The 16,477-nt window shown below is 36.3% G+C and overlaps 1 protein-coding gene across 13 annotated transcripts in view; it reads right to left on the bottom strand.

The window, feature by feature from the left end:
- Window positions 1-16,477, bottom strand: part of PPFIA1 (PTPRF interacting protein alpha 1) — a 53,916-nt gene that overhangs the window by 16,588 nt on the left and 20,851 nt on the right. For 6 of the 13 annotated variants that reach the window (XM_027667382.1, XM_027667383.1, XM_027667377.1 and 3 more), the window contains 18 exons: window positions 16,096-16,260; window positions 15,229-15,303; window positions 14,654-14,755; window positions 14,186-14,407; window positions 13,276-13,422; window positions 12,403-12,537; window positions 11,741-11,815; window positions 11,250-11,333; window positions 10,454-10,585; window positions 8,281-8,343; window positions 6,970-7,049; window positions 6,602-6,734; window positions 5,749-5,972; window positions 5,369-5,603; window positions 2,848-2,877; window positions 1,982-2,133; window positions 1,070-1,242; window positions 847-940 (listed from right to left, as the gene is read on the bottom strand). In XM_027667382.1, coding sequence (XP_027523183.1) covers window positions 847-940; window positions 1,070-1,242; window positions 1,982-2,133; window positions 2,848-2,877; window positions 5,369-5,603; window positions 5,749-5,972; window positions 6,602-6,734; window positions 6,970-7,049; window positions 8,281-8,343; window positions 10,454-10,585; window positions 11,250-11,333; window positions 11,741-11,815; window positions 12,403-12,537; window positions 13,276-13,422; window positions 14,186-14,407; window positions 14,654-14,755; window positions 15,229-15,303; window positions 16,096-16,260 — 2,321 coding nt within the window. The remainder of the gene's footprint in view (window positions 1-846; window positions 941-1,069; window positions 1,243-1,981; window positions 2,134-2,847; window positions 2,878-5,368; window positions 5,604-5,748; window positions 5,973-6,601; window positions 6,735-6,969; window positions 7,050-8,280; window positions 8,344-10,453; window positions 10,586-11,249; window positions 11,334-11,740; window positions 11,816-12,402; window positions 12,538-13,275; window positions 13,423-14,185; window positions 14,408-14,653; window positions 14,756-15,228; window positions 15,304-16,095; window positions 16,261-16,477) is intronic. The other 7 variants (XM_027667387.1, XM_027667388.1, XM_027667386.1 and 4 more) reach the window with 4 other exon arrangements.

Genomic DNA, 16,477 nt, shown 5'->3' with positions numbered 1-16,477 from the left:
AAATTTCAGTGTTTCCCGTATTACCAATTTAAGCCTTAAATCAAGATTTCTACTGCTAGCAATGTCTATTTTACACCTATAATTACAATCTTTGCTACATCTCTTCTAACTCTGGGAATAACAAGGATGCAAATAGATACTCAAAAGCTGAACAATAAACTAAAGACTTCTTGGACAAAGAGCGAAAAAATTCTCATGACTAGGAAAAGGTAAATGCCTAAAAGGTGCCATAAAAAAGTAGTCACAACAGATTAAAAAAAGGTGAAATTGGCATTATATGGTGAAAGAAAAAAGATTTCAGCTGTTAAAATATATGACAGAATGTCAAGAAAACCTTAAACAGAAGTAAAAAAAAATAAGTGAAGAGAAAAGCAGTTGGCAGCTATAACACAAAAGGGCAGAGAAGAAATAGGAAATTCATACAGAGGGATGTCACCACCGAGCATCTTGTGCTTTCACTCTGTCAACTCCTTCACACTCTAGAGCAAGTAACAGCATCAGACAACTTTAGGAAATTTTCCAACTGAATCCAGCCCAAAGCAGGTATTAAATATAACAAATTTCGGGGTGGGGGTGGGGTTGATAAGAGTCCACTTTTATCTATGAGTTTATTACAGCATTCCAATTATAAGTTTTCAGCACTGAAATTCATTTCAAACTTACCATGACCTCTGCTACTACTGATATTTGGAAAAAATAGTAAACAAACCAAACCTTCGGAGGCTTATTAGCCACAGCACCATACTAGTCAAAAATATCCAAAAATGAAACTAAAAAATAAACCACAACATTTTTAAAGAAAGCAATACTTTACCAACAGAGGACTAAAAATATTTGATAACTTACTTTTTCTGCATTTTCCTGTTTTTTTCTGCCTGACCTCCAAGCTTGCTGAGACCTAAGGCATCCTGAGAGGAACCATCAGCTTCTCCCATGCCGCCTAAAAAAAACAACCCAAAAACCAGCCTTATGTTCTCAATCAAGTATTTAATCCTTTGTAATATTACTGATCATGTACAAAGCCAACCCCCCAAGCTCACACCTCTTACAAAACAAAAAGCAAATCCACCTTGTCCTAATCCTTCCTTGCTTATTTGTCCAGGTCGTCCCTTCTCCTTCTTGCCAAACAAGCGGCCGATGGAGGATTTGATCCCCTTCTTTTTGGGAGCTTTGTGAAGGGAATCTTGGCTACTGTTACTGCTACTGGGATTACTTGTTTGCCCATCTTGAGAACCTGTTGAACTTTACCCACAAAAAGAGTCATAAAGGAGCCCATGTAAAACAAATTCACCAGTGTAACAGTGATAGACAAGTTCAGGGTTCTGTGCAAGTTAATTAACATTCAGTAACTCACTAATGACATCTAATTTCAGCTTTTATGAGTCAAGAAAAGAAATTTATCCATTAAAATACAAATAATTAAATAAAAAAAACCCAGTGAAAACAATGCAAGAAAAGAAGAAAGGGAAATAAAATCTATATACTATAACATGGAACTACAAGTCAATAGAAGTGTTTAAAGTGCAATTCAGAGAGGCCAAAATTGCCAACACAAGTTCCTGACCAACTGAGGCAGACAATGAAAGTTTGAAATACTTGAATGGAATCCATCCCAGGCAGTTTGAAAAGTCCATCTGTCCATCCAAGTGATGGTTATTTTGCAAGTTATTTCTAAATTTATACCTAAATTCCAACTTGAAGAGTGGAATTGCGTATTTCTCATTTCCTCAACATGAAGCAAACTTAATGCAGATTTGAGTACCAGAAGAATTCTTCATATAAAGCCATTTCTGATCATTAACAAAACCCGTATTCTTATTGTTTATGCAACAGTATGTGTTCATACTCTTGACTTTCGAGAAACACTTCAACATCCAGACTAAAATCCTACGGGCTGAACAGTTCTGCTGATTTAGGATTTTATTCTGATGATGTGAAAACTGAGTTTCTGGTAGGTCTGAGTGGTGTCCCAGGCACTTACTTCCTGATGTCCCTGATATCTTCATGGCTCACTGTGTGCAAAGCTCCTTTCTGGACTCTGTCCAAACGCAGAGACCGAGGGGAAGAAGGTGGTGATGTCTCACATTTTATTGTGGTTTTATCATCTCGTACCTCTTCTCTGGAAGCTGGAGACTAATGGAAAAACAAGGAAAACTTGAGGGGGAAATGCCAAAACACAAATGTAGCATCAACACTACACAAAATACTGAAAGGAGAAATCAATTATTTCAGTATTAAAGGATTACTCTTGCCATTACCATTCTCCAGTTGCTTATTTTTGGCTTGACTTCTTTCTGAATTTCCTGTTACCTTCAGTGATAAACTACTAAATTTCAGTCTTAGCTACTGAAATAAGCCAGTAGCACTTATTTAGTTCATTCAGAGAGCTAAGAACTAAAGTAATGTCGTAGCACCACAAAACTAACGTACCTCACTTCAGTTTGAGCAAGTGTAAAAATCAAGAGTCCTGTGAAAAGGATCATTGGCAAGATTACTGACTTGATGAAGTCTTCATATTTGTAGCTATGGTTGATTTTAAAGTTTTAGTAACAGAAATTATAACTTCACAGATCTTTAATATTAAACAATGATGCATCAAGACTGCAAAACAGTGGTTACAAACAGAAAGCAGCACAACAGTCTCCACACAGCAAAAAAAGGCAAACAAACAAAAAAACCCCCTACAAAACAAACCCACACTTATGCTAAAATGATAAACCATAATCTTGCTTTATTACAGAGTTACCCTGCAAATGCTTTCTCTTATGTTCCTGTTATCCAGTAATTAGTTTGGGGTCAGGGAAGGAGATGAAGGAGCACACCATTAAACAAACTAAAGATTTTTACCTTTCTACGGTGTTTCCTTAAATCACTAGGCTGACAGATGCATGCAAAGAAAAGAAATTTGGAAAAGCTGTATTTATTGTAAACTGCAGCACAGACTGAAACAACTAGTACAGAGACAAAACATCTCAGGGAGAATATAAATAACAATTACAACAATGGCACAGAGAAAGATACTGAGTATCAAGTACTCTTCAAACAACAGATTACTTAAAATGTATCCCAGAAGAGAAAAAAATAAACACTTAGAAACGGTTATCTACTGAAGTACTGTAGATGTTTGAGTGTATTGGTACTTCAGGCAATTAGCACACAAAAAGTGCAGCATCTTCAGCAAGAAAAACAGTGAAGTGTTGCTTTTAAAAGGTGAGAGATTTCCCATTATGTGTCAAGGGCTTGCCTTGAACCTACATATCACCCACAGGAGCCTTAAATACACTGCCTGCACTAGTCCCTCCTCACAACTTAGTGGTTCCTGCAGCTCTTTCCTACATAGCACAAAAAGCAGCCAGTATTTAATAACTGTGAAAGACAGGAGTGCCAAAAATAGTTGGTTTCTATACAGTAACAGGATTCTGTTCTAAGTTTGAAGTACTGAAATGTTTGAGCAAGAGTCCACCACCAGTTTTATTTTATCCTCCATCCACTCCAGAATTCCTCATTTCCCAGGTACAGAGCAAGGCAGAAACCTTGAGTTACACAAACAAGTTTTTCCCACTGATGCTGATAAAAGTTAAATGTAGGTAATTTGTTTAACAGTTCTCATTATTTAAAAAGACAATAACCAAAAATAAAGTCAGTCCCCTTTGAAGTGGGACAAGGCAGGGGAGAAGTGGGACAAGGAGGGTGTTGCTTCCCTCCCTTCAATCCCAAAGGATGCCTTTTAATCATTTTTTATTTCGAATACATGTAAACTATGCAGCATTAATATGGAAAGTTTTGTTCAATCTGACTGTAGAGTACTACATTAATAAATCATCCAGTGAATCATAGAAGAGACCTTTAAAGATGATCTAGTCCCTCCTCAAGTTCTTGACAAAACACCTGACTCATTTTACTCTTGCTGGATCTTTTATCTATTAAATCTGATGCTCCATAAAAATGCAAATGTTTACTATATGGAATGAAAACTGTCCACAAAAACTGGCCAAGAGAGCTGCAGGCTTCACAATTTATCATGTTGATGCTTTTTAATCATGAGGAGCTTTCAACTGACTGAACTGCAGAACCACTACTGCAGGCAGCCTTAAGCTAATTTGCCTACATGATCATAAACCGATGCAACTCCCTATTAAAACATTGAAAAACACAGTAGAACTATTATTTAGTCCAAAAATTCATAACAGCTGTTCCAGAAGTTTCTAGAAAGCTCTTGTTCTGTAATTCTAGAAGCATAGCTTCTTGTTTTCAAGCTTTCACAAATCAGTTTCCAGGTACAAAAACCACCAAATGCAACTGCAAACAGCAGATAAAGTGACTTTGATTCACAATTATGATGTAAAGTCAGCTTTAATTACAGTTCGCTTTTCTTTAATTACATTAGATTATAAGACACATTCTCCTAATCCAGTTTTTTGGAAAAGAGCCACTTAAATTTGTATATGGTTTTATGCATGAGAAGTACTTTGCTTATCTACTTATTACTGTGAAATGTTAAAAGATAAAGCACCCCATATCCTGAATTTTGATAGCACAATTAGTAAGTACAGTTTCCAAAACCATGTGGAAATCTGGAGACAAGGTAAAGTATCTAGGACTAAATCAGAAAAGGAGCTTTTCCTGGAGAGTGCTTGCAAATAAATACCAGTACCCAAGATGCTCCTTCCTGAAAGGTATCCTAAAGATGAGAAACTGTTTGGTTTACTTAACATTTATGTAAAAATATGAAAGGGGAAAACTTGTATCTTGTTTTTAGAGATACGTTTCCATGTACAAAGCAGCTCCTAGAAGGATTAATTTTTCTAAGCAGTCATCAGAATGTCAAAAGAATGGATCTATCTTTCTCTACTCACTGAACTGCTAAGCCTGAACTACTTCATCAGCCACAAGGTCTAACAGACACGTCTTTTCCCTACCAGTTTTAATAGCCTAAAACAGGACAGTAGTACTCATTATTAATAAAACAGCAGTTTTATTACCACCACAGTCTTCAAGACTAATATGCAAATCACCTTTTAGCTGAATGTTTAGTAGAACAGTGGACTGCTAAAAATGAAGTTTAAAGCAGAGGGAGAAAGTGGTTGAAAAGAAAACATTATTTCTTGTAGGAAGGGGAGTCTGAAAAAAGACCATAACAACAGAAGGAATACTTAGGCCAAGATAACAAAATAATAGGAAAGTTTTTCCTAATTATTATGAACTGTATCTTACACTTTTTATACAAGTTGAAAGGAAGCAGTAGAAAAATCTAGAGGAAGGAAAAATGCAGTTGAGTAAGAAGGAGAGGAGGGGGAAATCAAACAACCCATTTCCTAGAGAAAAGAAGCGCTCTTCCGGAAAAAACCTGGAGTTAATGGGCACTTACCAGTGTCATGATCCCCAACCTGTCCACTTCCCGAGCTGGGCTGTGTGGGATCCGCCTCGGGGTGGAGCGGCCACTGCCAGGGGGGGAGGAACCAGCCAGGGAACCACTGGCATAGGAAGGAGGGATGGAGCTCATGGAGCGGAATCGGCCATGGGCATCCAGGTTGCCACTGCCCACCCTGCTTTCAATCTCCTCTGCTCGCTGCTCCGTGTTCTCCTTCTCTTCTTGGATAAGTCTAAGGGATAAAAGAGTTTTAAAGGAATGTGACATTCAAACAAGGGCCATATGACCAGAAGGAGTGGAGGATTAGGAAGGATCAGTACAAAATGACCATTTTCCAAGTGATTTTTATCAAAGCCCTGACAGCAGACAGGCCATACCTAATCTCTTTGTTGATGGCATCCAACTGTTCCTGAAGCATTATGGCCAAAGTCTGAGCATCAGCCTGACCACTTGGTGACAGCAGATCAACTGAGTTGAATATGGTCTCTCTGTCATCCTCCACATCAGACACATCAACATCACTCTCAAATGCTTGTGCCACATTTGCCAACACACTTGCTTGCTGGGCTCGCTCCCAATCCTGCTCATTCAGAGTCTGAACCTAAAAGAATCCATGAAAAAAAATCCAAACTCAATGGACAAAAACATGATGTTTCTACTGATTTTCAAGATGTTTAAAATAATTTTTTTAAGTCTACTTACATGCTGAATGCATCCATTAAGATAGCAGTTTTTAGAGAAATGTAAAGAAAAAAAGCTATAATGTAGGAAACTTTTAAATTTCACTTCACTAGAAGATGTAAAATGGACGGGTTTATTGAATAAATTCAAACATCACATATCTTGGCTATACACACTTTGAATTATGGTAGAATTTTGCTATCAGTTCCTTGCAAATTTTGGAATCAGTCCTGAAAGGGACTTGAAATAGTTTGCAGAACAGTGACACATTAGAATAGTGTATAGACACAGAAGTAGGACTGTTTTAAAGTATATTTTATAGGCTTAGCAAAATTAAAAAACAAAATTTGAGTTCAAAACCATAATCTTGCTATTTTTGCTAACAATTACAAAGACCAGTAGCGGTGCATTAGTTAGTGAAAGAGGATCTACAAAATCTACTTTATTGCTAGCTACTCCAGTTCTAAAAACTCCTTACAATGATTAGCCCTACGTAATCTATTTTTTCATCACAGATTTATTTGTATTTTCATTTCAGAGTTCTGTTACCTTTGAAGGTTCATCTCTGAGAGCTGCCAAACGTCCCTTCTGGGGACGCCTCAGCACGGAGGAGGTGCCAAAGGAGTCTGTGTGAGTGTCAACCACAGAGGAAGATGTCATAGGGAATCTGAAATCTGGTCTGCTGGTACACACAAACAATCATTTAGCTTTAAAAAGGGAGGGGAAGAGGGAAAGAAACCAAAAAAATTCACCCAAATTATTTCTCTTTTCCTACTAGTGCCAATTGCTTTTAGGCACTGCATAAAAACTGTCTTATATGCTCTATGAAAATAGATTTTATAGCTATATAACAGACAAAATTACATTTCGCATAGTGACTTTAAAGAAAGTAGAAGAAATTGAAATACTGCTGGTACCTATGATGGAGTGATGTGGCTCTGAGTCTCACTTGGTCATTTTCAGCCCTTAATGCATCAACATTTATTGCAAGTTGATCCTGCAAAAATAGATACATGAAATACAAAACAATATGCCTTAAGAAAAAACAATCAGTATCAAATAGGGATTTATAAACTAACATTTAAGATTTTGGCCTCATTTCTATGAAACTCAGAAATAACAGATTTTAAAACACACCCATCAACAATATAAAATGTAAAAATTGGGTTTGCTGCACACAATACAGCACTGCCACAAAAGGCCAACCCAGAGTAATTCTGCTGCCTCTCTACGCTGACTCTAGTAATGACAACATACACTTTAAAAACAGCAATGAAATAAAATTCACATGCTACTAACTTAATTATTATAAAGCGATAATCAGAAGAAACAAGAAGATTTTTCCAGCTGTCTGCACAGAAAGTTCTAAAAGTATTCACTTTGAACTTGGACATTTTGACAGACCCTAGAAACTCTGAATTTAACAGCAGAGAAATCCAATGAATGAGAAAACAAGAGAAGACCAATAAAAAGTGGCTGATGTTGAATATCTGTGCCTTGTGTGAAAACTGCTGGCCAACACATACAAGACTTCCACATTTTGCAGAACATTCTTTAACATTCTTCTTTTTATTACAGAAGCACAGCCTCCAAATCCTGTCCTAGAAACTTACCAGAGTGATGTAGGGAGGTGCAGTACACCTGTGATTTAACAAGCTATAACAAGTATTATTTCAGAACAGATGCTGTGACCACAAAATCAACTGCCACTGTTTAAGGATGCAAGATACGAAAGGCCTCGCCACTTATTTAAGGAAGGAAAACTTGTCATTTCCAGGGCAAGCACAACACCAGACAGATGCTATTAAAAAGCAGCAGCCAAGTCTAATAAATTAAAGAAAATTTTTAGCAGTTGCACACGTATTTCATATTGAAAGCTTTAAGAAAACCTTATAGGAAAATGCTCAACATTAAAAATGTATCTCTTTTCTTTTTGCTGTTCAAGGTCATATGTACAAAAATATAAAAATTCTACACAATCCCCAAACTTGGGCAAATTGCCAACATATCCAGGCACTTTACATATTCAGAAGTTTTTGAGTAAAAGGTTATGTATTACCTATAAAAGCCTCATAAAACTAGGCACACAATACCATAAAATGAACAACAACTCCCTTCTTTTAAACAGAGCAGGTAACGTTAAATTCTGTGGGGAATTAAAACCTGATCCTGCTATGTAGCAAGGCAGCAATGATGCTCCAACAGAATATTTCAGAAAGGCAATGTACCTTTTCATGCTGAAGCTCCTCTATTTGCTTTTTTGCATTTTCAATTTCTCGAAGAAGTGAATTCTAAAATAAAAGGTATCACAGAGTAAGTCACTTATAAAAAGCTTTACACTTTTAAACCACAACCATGAGGAGTATTAAAAATAATTCAGTCAACATTATACATCTTAAATTAAAGATACTTTACCATCATTTCACTTTGATTATAGCTGAAGGTTTATCCTTCCAGGTGTACAGCCCTCTAAATAATGGATTTAGTAATAGTACTGGTTCCATAAATTTTTAATAGCAATAGCAAACTTCTAAAACTGCATTTGAAAAAGTCTGACCAGTAAAAAAAAAAGGAATAATTAGGCAGCTAAAATAATTTAAAGTAATTCACTGAGTGGTTATTGAGATGAATTAGCAGCCATTATCCTTAAGTTTTCATTCTATTTGCACTTGTTTGACCTAAAAAAATTTCTTGGATATACTGTACTTTCAGAACTGCAACACTCACTGAATTAAGGGTTTTTCTTAACATTAGACCTGTTTCAAACTAGAGATTCCCCCTTCTGATAGGACACTTATAACTGGCTCACTTTCTTTTCCTTTTCTACCACAGCCAAAAGGTTCTGATTAACAATTTCTTGAGGTTGTTAATACCTTTATTACATGTTTTAGATGAACTACAATTTCATATGTGAAAAAATAAATCACTCTGGGAAAAATACCAAGTGATCAGAACAAAGTCTTAAAATTTTACCTGCACATTTCTTTCTAACTTATCATAAAAGAATGAGCTGGAAGCCTCCACAAGAACACTTCTCTAAAAGTTGTTACTTAGAGTAAAGGACAAGTAGATTTTCCTCATTACTCATGAAAGAAGTTATGGAAGATAGGAGGGAGTTTGGGTCAGCCCTAAGACACCCCCCAATATGCAAACATTTAAAAAAACCAATGCTGTCATCTGTTTCTTAGAAATTTAATTTTAAAAGACTGTTATGACTGTTGATATCACAACATGGGCCATAACCAGAATTTCTGAAGCAGTTAGTGATGTTGAAAATAGTGTTGTTAACTTAGAAACACAAGGCAAAGTTTGCAGCCTTAGATGCCAGATAAGCACCTTTATGATCAACTCGAAGGATAACAGTAGGACCTACGTTTCTTCTGCACCACTCGATTCCTCCCAGTTCTGAGAGCATAAAAGCAGGGCAAGGAATGAACTAAATCCCTGTAATGATCTGAGAGCCCCGGAATTATGGAAGGATGTGTCAGACACCTCACTGACGGTTTAGGGATGAGAACTGAATTGAAATGAATGCAAGAGGAAGCAAACATTTAGTAAAAATCTGAAAACATCATTCTACTTATTGAAGTGTTTTATTGTCATGACTTTAAAACAAAATTCACATAGCTTTTACTGAAACATTTTCCCCATATGATCATTTCACTCTCCAAGAAAGGAAACCAAATATTTTTTTAATCCAAGACAAGGCAATTCTAAATCAGCATCAAGTAAAATGTCACTTTAGAAGACCTTGCTTTGTTGGATGCAGAGTAAGATAATCTAACTTAAAGGCATGTGTGAAAGAAAAATCCATAAGGAACTACATCCAAAAGCAGAAGATAAAGAAAAACAGTAAAAGTGTGTCACAAGTTGAATGCTGGGGAAAGCTCCAAGGGGTGCATTGACAGTGCAGGGAACAGCCCAATTATCTTCACATAATGAGTTCCCAAAATGATCTACCTGGGAAGAAAACACAAGGTTCTTTCAACTTGCAAGAATCCTACAAGGACTCAGGGGAACTGGTATAGCCAAGAGCACTGGGAAACAAAAGAAACTGAAATAAAAAGGCCAGAGTTCTAGTCCTAATTCTTTAGGCTTCCTGTATTATACTGGATGAGCCTATTTATGCAATCCACACCAATCAACCAGGAAAAGATAAAGTTGCTTAAAATTAAAAGATGCCTTCTCAACACTGCAGTGCAACGCCCAGGGACAGTCTCAAAAAACTTGAATTTTATGTACATATTTTCAAAATCCACACTAAAAAACAGCCTTAAGAAAAACTATTTAGTAATAAGGATTTCATATTTATTTACTGAAGTTACAGATGTGTGCAAACTGCACAAATCACAGAATTCTGAGCATACTAATTAATGTATGTGCTGGAATGTGACTTGTTACCTTATCTTCTAGGGCAGCCATCCTTTCCTTGAGATGCAGCTGGAGCCTTTCATTGGATTCAGACAGAAGCTTATCAACAGTTTCTGACAAACGTTTATTATGCTCTTCATTCATCTTCTCTCTCTGTCTAGCCTAAGATACAGAAAAGCTACTGAAATAACTTCAAATTTTCAATGTCTATAACAATTTCCAGGTTATAAAGGCAGTAAGCTTTCTTTAACAGCAATATTTTTCCAGAGGGGAATACTGGATGGACCTCCAGGACTCTGTGAGGGAGTATAAGGGACACTTCACAGTTTAATAACTGATCCAAAATCAGAAGTTTGAAAATCTGAGCCTATATTAAAAAAACAAACAAACAAAAAACAAACAGAATTCAGAATGAATTCCATTATTTATAACCCAGAAACCAATTTTTCCATAGTCATTTAATTCAGCAAGTTTTTGATCTGTCTGTTCATCAGAAAGTATGAACAGTAATCAGATATGAATAGTAATAGCAATATTACCAGTAATATTGAATATATTTTATTGAGTATGTGAATATATATTGAGTTTAAGAATAGTAATTGGATATTTTCTATTTTCAAACTTTCATGGCAGACTTTCAGCTTGCCCTTGAGATTTAAGGTGAGACATAGTACAGTGACTCAAATCTCCCAAATATCAGCCAGCCCAAACTCCGGTTTTCTTTTAAAGAGAGAAATAAAACCAGCTTTGCTGAACAGTACCAGCCATAAAGGGGATTGAATTCTTTCTTTCAGCTTTATATCTTTGTCAAAATTATGTACAATACCCTTAGCAGCTCTTGATTCTTCTCCTCTAGCTGTGCTTCCATCTGCCTCAGTCGTTCCTCGATGTTGCCATGTCTCTCCTCAGCCTGTCAATTTGAAAGCAAAATTGGAATTTGGGTGAGGTTTTTTTAAGGTTTCAAAAGCACAGAAACATTGAAGCACAGTAATATTTCTAACATGCTTTGCACAACCGCCATTTATGGTAACACAAAATACAAAACAGATGCTTTTCTGTCACCAAAAGCCTTGCAAGGGTTCATATGCGAGTAGCAAAATGAGGAAACCTCTCACCACGAATCCACTGCTCTTTGCAAATGAGCTTGCAAGAGCAGAAGTTCATTCACATCCCCAAGAATTAAAAAAGAAAAAGAAAATAAAAACTAAGTGCATTTTCAGCTTTTCCTCACTAGTCTGGAGGATGTGACCCTGTGTTAGTACCCATGACAAAGCAGAAAGCAGCAAGCAGAAACAAGGACTAAGATACAAATTCTACCTTCCTAAGCTTGGTGGTAAGTTCCAACACTTTTGCATCTTTAGCAGCAGATCTCCCAGGAGACAAAATGTCAGACTACAGAGCCAGTTAGGGACAGGAAAGATAACAGGGAAAGAAATGAAACTAAGACTTTCAAAGAAAATGCACACACACACTTGAAAAGGCTCACTTGCAGTTACCAAATAGAATTCTTCACACTTCATTAGCTCATTTGCAGCCCTCTAAAAACCTTGATATTTATTAGTATCATTACTTCTCTTGCTCCCCATACTCTTCACTTGGTTATCAGTGAAAGGATTTTGGGTTTCCCCTTCAGAAATAGTTCATGTTTAGAAGGATTTTATGCCTAACATTGAATTAATTTTAATAAAGAGTACCAAAGTAATAATTCAGAGACATTTTCATAATGTAACATCATTAACAGAAAACCTGCTCAAGTTCCAAAGAGCAGAGATTTAAAAAAAAAAAATTAAAATAAAAATAAAAATCAAGAAGAGTGTATTCAGAGAGGTGAACGGGAAAAGTAGAGAGAACAGGGATAAATATTTTCTGAATTATTTGTGGGAAAACCGGAATGTAACAAAGCCAACACTAACACCAGATTTCATGCAGTGGGACCAATGGAGAACAGAGTCTGGAGGACACTGTCCAGGGGGCCTCACCTTTGTAAGTGCTGCAACTCTCTGGGCCAGCTCAGCTTCCACCTCTGGCAAAGTCTCAGCCTTTCTCAGGGTCTGTTGCAACTTTTGCTCAGCCAGTTCCAGCCGTTCCTGCAATTGCCTGTTCTTATCTTCACTCTGCACAGGATCACAATCAAAAATGCTTAGGGTTAAAAATGGTAATTAATTTTCAAAGCAGCAAAGAACAAGCTGTGAATCTTCTACATCAAGGTTGTGCTAAGACAAGGGACAAATTCCTCCATATTTTAAAAAACACTGTGCATATTACTGCAAAATTTAATTTTTTTTCAAGTGTGTACAACTACTTTTATGAATTATACCAAAAGGAACTTCTCTTGTTGACAAAAGGTTGCCTGCCTCTAATTAGAAAGCGATTGGCTAAACAACCATTCCTGGTTTATAAAGCTGGACTTTCCTGTCAAGCATATGTCAAATTTCCACTCCCAGTAAAGCAACACTCACTTCTATTATAGCCTGTAAAAATCACTACACACTATACAAGTTTTAAAAGGTTTCAGCTTAGAATGAGTAATTCTTACACACAAAGCTAAAGATGTTTGGATACACATATAACAACTTAAAAATCCACAACTAATAGGGACAAAAGCCATGATGAAGTGCACTGAAATTCTCTAAATCATTTCCCCTTCCCAGTAAAACTGTGTCATCTTCATTCCCAGGGTAAAACTCTGCAATGTACAACTCCAATTACTGAAAAACAGTCACTACCAACAGCCCATTACAAATGACATTTATCTTCCTAAAAGCAAAGTGCTTCAGTAGAGCATGAACATGAATTATTTCCATCAGTTTTATGCCGAGCAAAATGCACTTTATCTTAATTCCAATCCCAACCTGTCTGTGCATGGAGTCTTTAGTGGCAATTTCATTTTCAAGTTTATCATTGAGGTCGTGCACAGATGTAGCTTCACGTTGCGCAGCGAGGTAGCGTTTCTCAAGAGTTGTAATTCTCTCTTCCATGTCTTCCTTTTGGGCCATAGTCTGTGCAAGACACAAAGCAGAATTCAGAATATGAGAGAGAATTATTTTGTGATCAAACTGGGGGGCAAACCCTAGAAAAAATAAAAATTTAAAAATCTGACATTTCTGTTATTTTTCTCTGTATAAAATGAAGTAGAAAGAAGAGTCTCACTTAGGCTTACAAGTTCAAATACTTTTTTAAAACAGTGAATGATTAAAAAAGACTCATCTTTATTATCTTATGCCACAGATCTGCTACTTACCTTTTCAATGGTACAAACACAGCAAATCTTGATGTGCTGGGGATGGTCAGAGAATGTTCTTGGACTTAACTAAGCACCCTATTTAACTTCTACTTAATTACAGTACACTGCAATAAATGGGACCTCGGAGATTAGTGACTGATCAGGAACTATCAATGACAGCACTGAAATTAAAGTGATTCTTCCTCTATGTACATCTTTAAAAAATTTAAACTTTATGAATAAGCTTAGCTTTTATGACAAGATCAAGTATCTTTTCAAGAACATGGTAAAGCCTGCAATGTTAAATCTCCAATATATTAATGAAATATCTAAGTCGTAGATTTAGCATGAAGATAAATTGTCTTAAGCAACTGGTCTTTTATATTAAAGAAAGAGATCATACCCTGAACTATTTTCTTCTCATCTATCAATACAAAGACATTCAAAAGCATAAAGGTTCAACTGAGCACCAATAAGACTAAAATTTGATAAAGCAGTTGCATTTGGGACTCCCCAAATTCTGTCAGCCCCCTCCTCACCTCTCGTACATCTCTCTGTAACTTTGTATTCATTTCTTCAGACTTTATCAAGTCTTTTCTGGCTGTGTCAAGATCTTCTTCCAACTCTGCCACTTTGCTGGACAGAGCAGTGAGACGTTCTTTCATTTGTGTCTGCTCTTTGTTTTGCTTATCTATAATGTCTTGGAGTTCAATCACTTTAGCAAGGTTTTCATCATGGCATAAAGAACCATCAGAGGATCTCTATTAAACAGGAAAAAAAAGCAACTGTATTTGGCATGTTGCAAATAAGACTGAAAAACAAACTGTTACTCACCTGTAAACACCTCTCCACAAGGATAATTTTATTATTGGATAGACTGCAAAAATTGAAATTGTGGTAGCTAAGACTTTTTAATTAGATGATCATGCAAAAATATCTTATCATAGTTTAAAATTAAAATGTTACAGGTAATGATTAAAAGTCAGATGTCAAGTAAATAGCTGTACCTTCCCATTTGTAGTTGGTGTATTTTCTTGTTCATGATTTATATCCAGCATCCCGTCTGGAAGTGTTTTCTTCTGATTATTTTGCTCTTTCAGAATCATTAACTAAAAGAAAAGTTTACACACACATGTTTCAAGTCAATTTTTTTCTCACTAATAATATAAGGAACAGTTGAAAAAGCAAAGGAGTAAAATAACAATTACTTATTCTACTGCAAAGTATTTATTAATAAAACAGCAAAGGGACCCAACTTAGGCCACTGCAACCCAAAAATTCTTATTTTAAAGCCATGTGAACTCTTTCCTTTCTTTTATTTTGTTTTCTTTGAGGGTTTTTTGGGGTTTGTTGGGTTGGTTTTTTTTTTTGGGCAGGAGGTATCAGAGGGTTGAGGTTTGTTTTTTTCCCCTCCTGCTCTTTCAAAGCAACCGAGTTAAAAATTAATTGTTGTTCCATTTGGCAAAAAACCAGTAGCAAGAAGCGAAAGTGAAACTTAATAAACTACTATGTATTTTATTAATATTGACTAAACTGCCCACAATGCACATATGAAGACTTAACTTTTAAGACAGAAACCTACCTCTTTATGTGTAGTACCTAGTTCTTCTTCCAATAAACTACATCTCTCAAGTGCTACTCGTAACCTCTCCCTTACCTGAAAAGGTAATTTCAAATTATTTGATATCATTCCAACCAGAAAGAAATCAATTTCATTTACTGCCATGCCCTTTCAGATAATGACACTATTTCCATTACACCTGCCTAATCTGCAGTCAGTACTAATTACAACACAAAAAAATAACCAAATAATGTGCATCTTAAAAATCTAGTTTTTCCTTTTTTGTCATAAGCAAACAGTATTTCAAGATGACCTGTATATTTAGGTAAGAATTAAACATGCCCAGAATTTCCTTGTTCTTTTGCAAGGCACAGAGTGTGTAGGCTTTTGCTTATTTCTGCTTAAAAAGAAGAATTCTGCCTAAAGTAATTTGCCAGATTTTATATCCAAGGGTCACAAAAGTCAGGTAAACTGTGAGTTGGCAACAAAACTCACAGTGAACTTTAGGACTTGCATATCCTGCTGCCAATATCAGGCACAGCTGAAGGGAGGGGTTCCTTTAATTCAGCTTCATATCACAGTGTAAGCAGATTCCTCTCTTCCTGTTCTCTCTTCCTTATATTACATAATCAAAAGACTAAATTCTGATATTGTAGAGCTAAGCAACTGTATGCAATCCTACAGCAAATATATTGCCCCTGAACCATGCTGAGTTTACATTAACAGAGCTAATGAAACACTAGAATCAACCACAGCACTTCGATTTATTTCCACATTAATTTAGGAGAGCAGGTACTGGATGTAGTTACAGTTCAGAGATTTCTACAGCTTTAGCACAAAATGGCCCACACAAAAGAGGGGACAGGATGAAGCACAATATTTCATTACCTTTTCATCAAGGGCTTTATGGTGCTCAAATAAAGATTTTAGTGCTTTGAGAACTTCTACTTCACTAGAAACTCCTGCTGGAGACTGAGCTTGCCTCTTCACCACAGTCATTCTCAGAGATCGCTCATGCCTGGAGACAAGACACTCCAGATGTTCCAGTAACAGCTAAAGCAAGAAAAAGGAACAATGTTTATTCCTGTTCCGAAAAGCTGCAGAAAACTTTGCCTCCTAGAACATTAAGTTTTGAGCTCTAAACTTCAAATCTCAGAGACAAAGAACGTGTTATCAAGAGTAAGGACCTGTTTTTAACATTTGACCTGTATTAGCAGCGTAAGCTGCTCAAACCGATCCCTACAACCCACTCACTCTGCTCCTCTGATCC

The sequence above is a fragment of the Corapipo altera genome, unplaced genomic scaffold (genome assembly GCF_003945725.1).
Source record: "Corapipo altera isolate COAL_440 unplaced genomic scaffold, ASM394572v1 114, whole genome shotgun sequence".
Classification (NCBI taxonomy): Eukaryota; Metazoa; Chordata; class Aves; order Passeriformes; family Pipridae; genus Corapipo; species Corapipo altera.
Note: the sequence above shows the minus strand (reverse complement) of the source record. Positions and strands in the feature narration are given on the sequence as shown.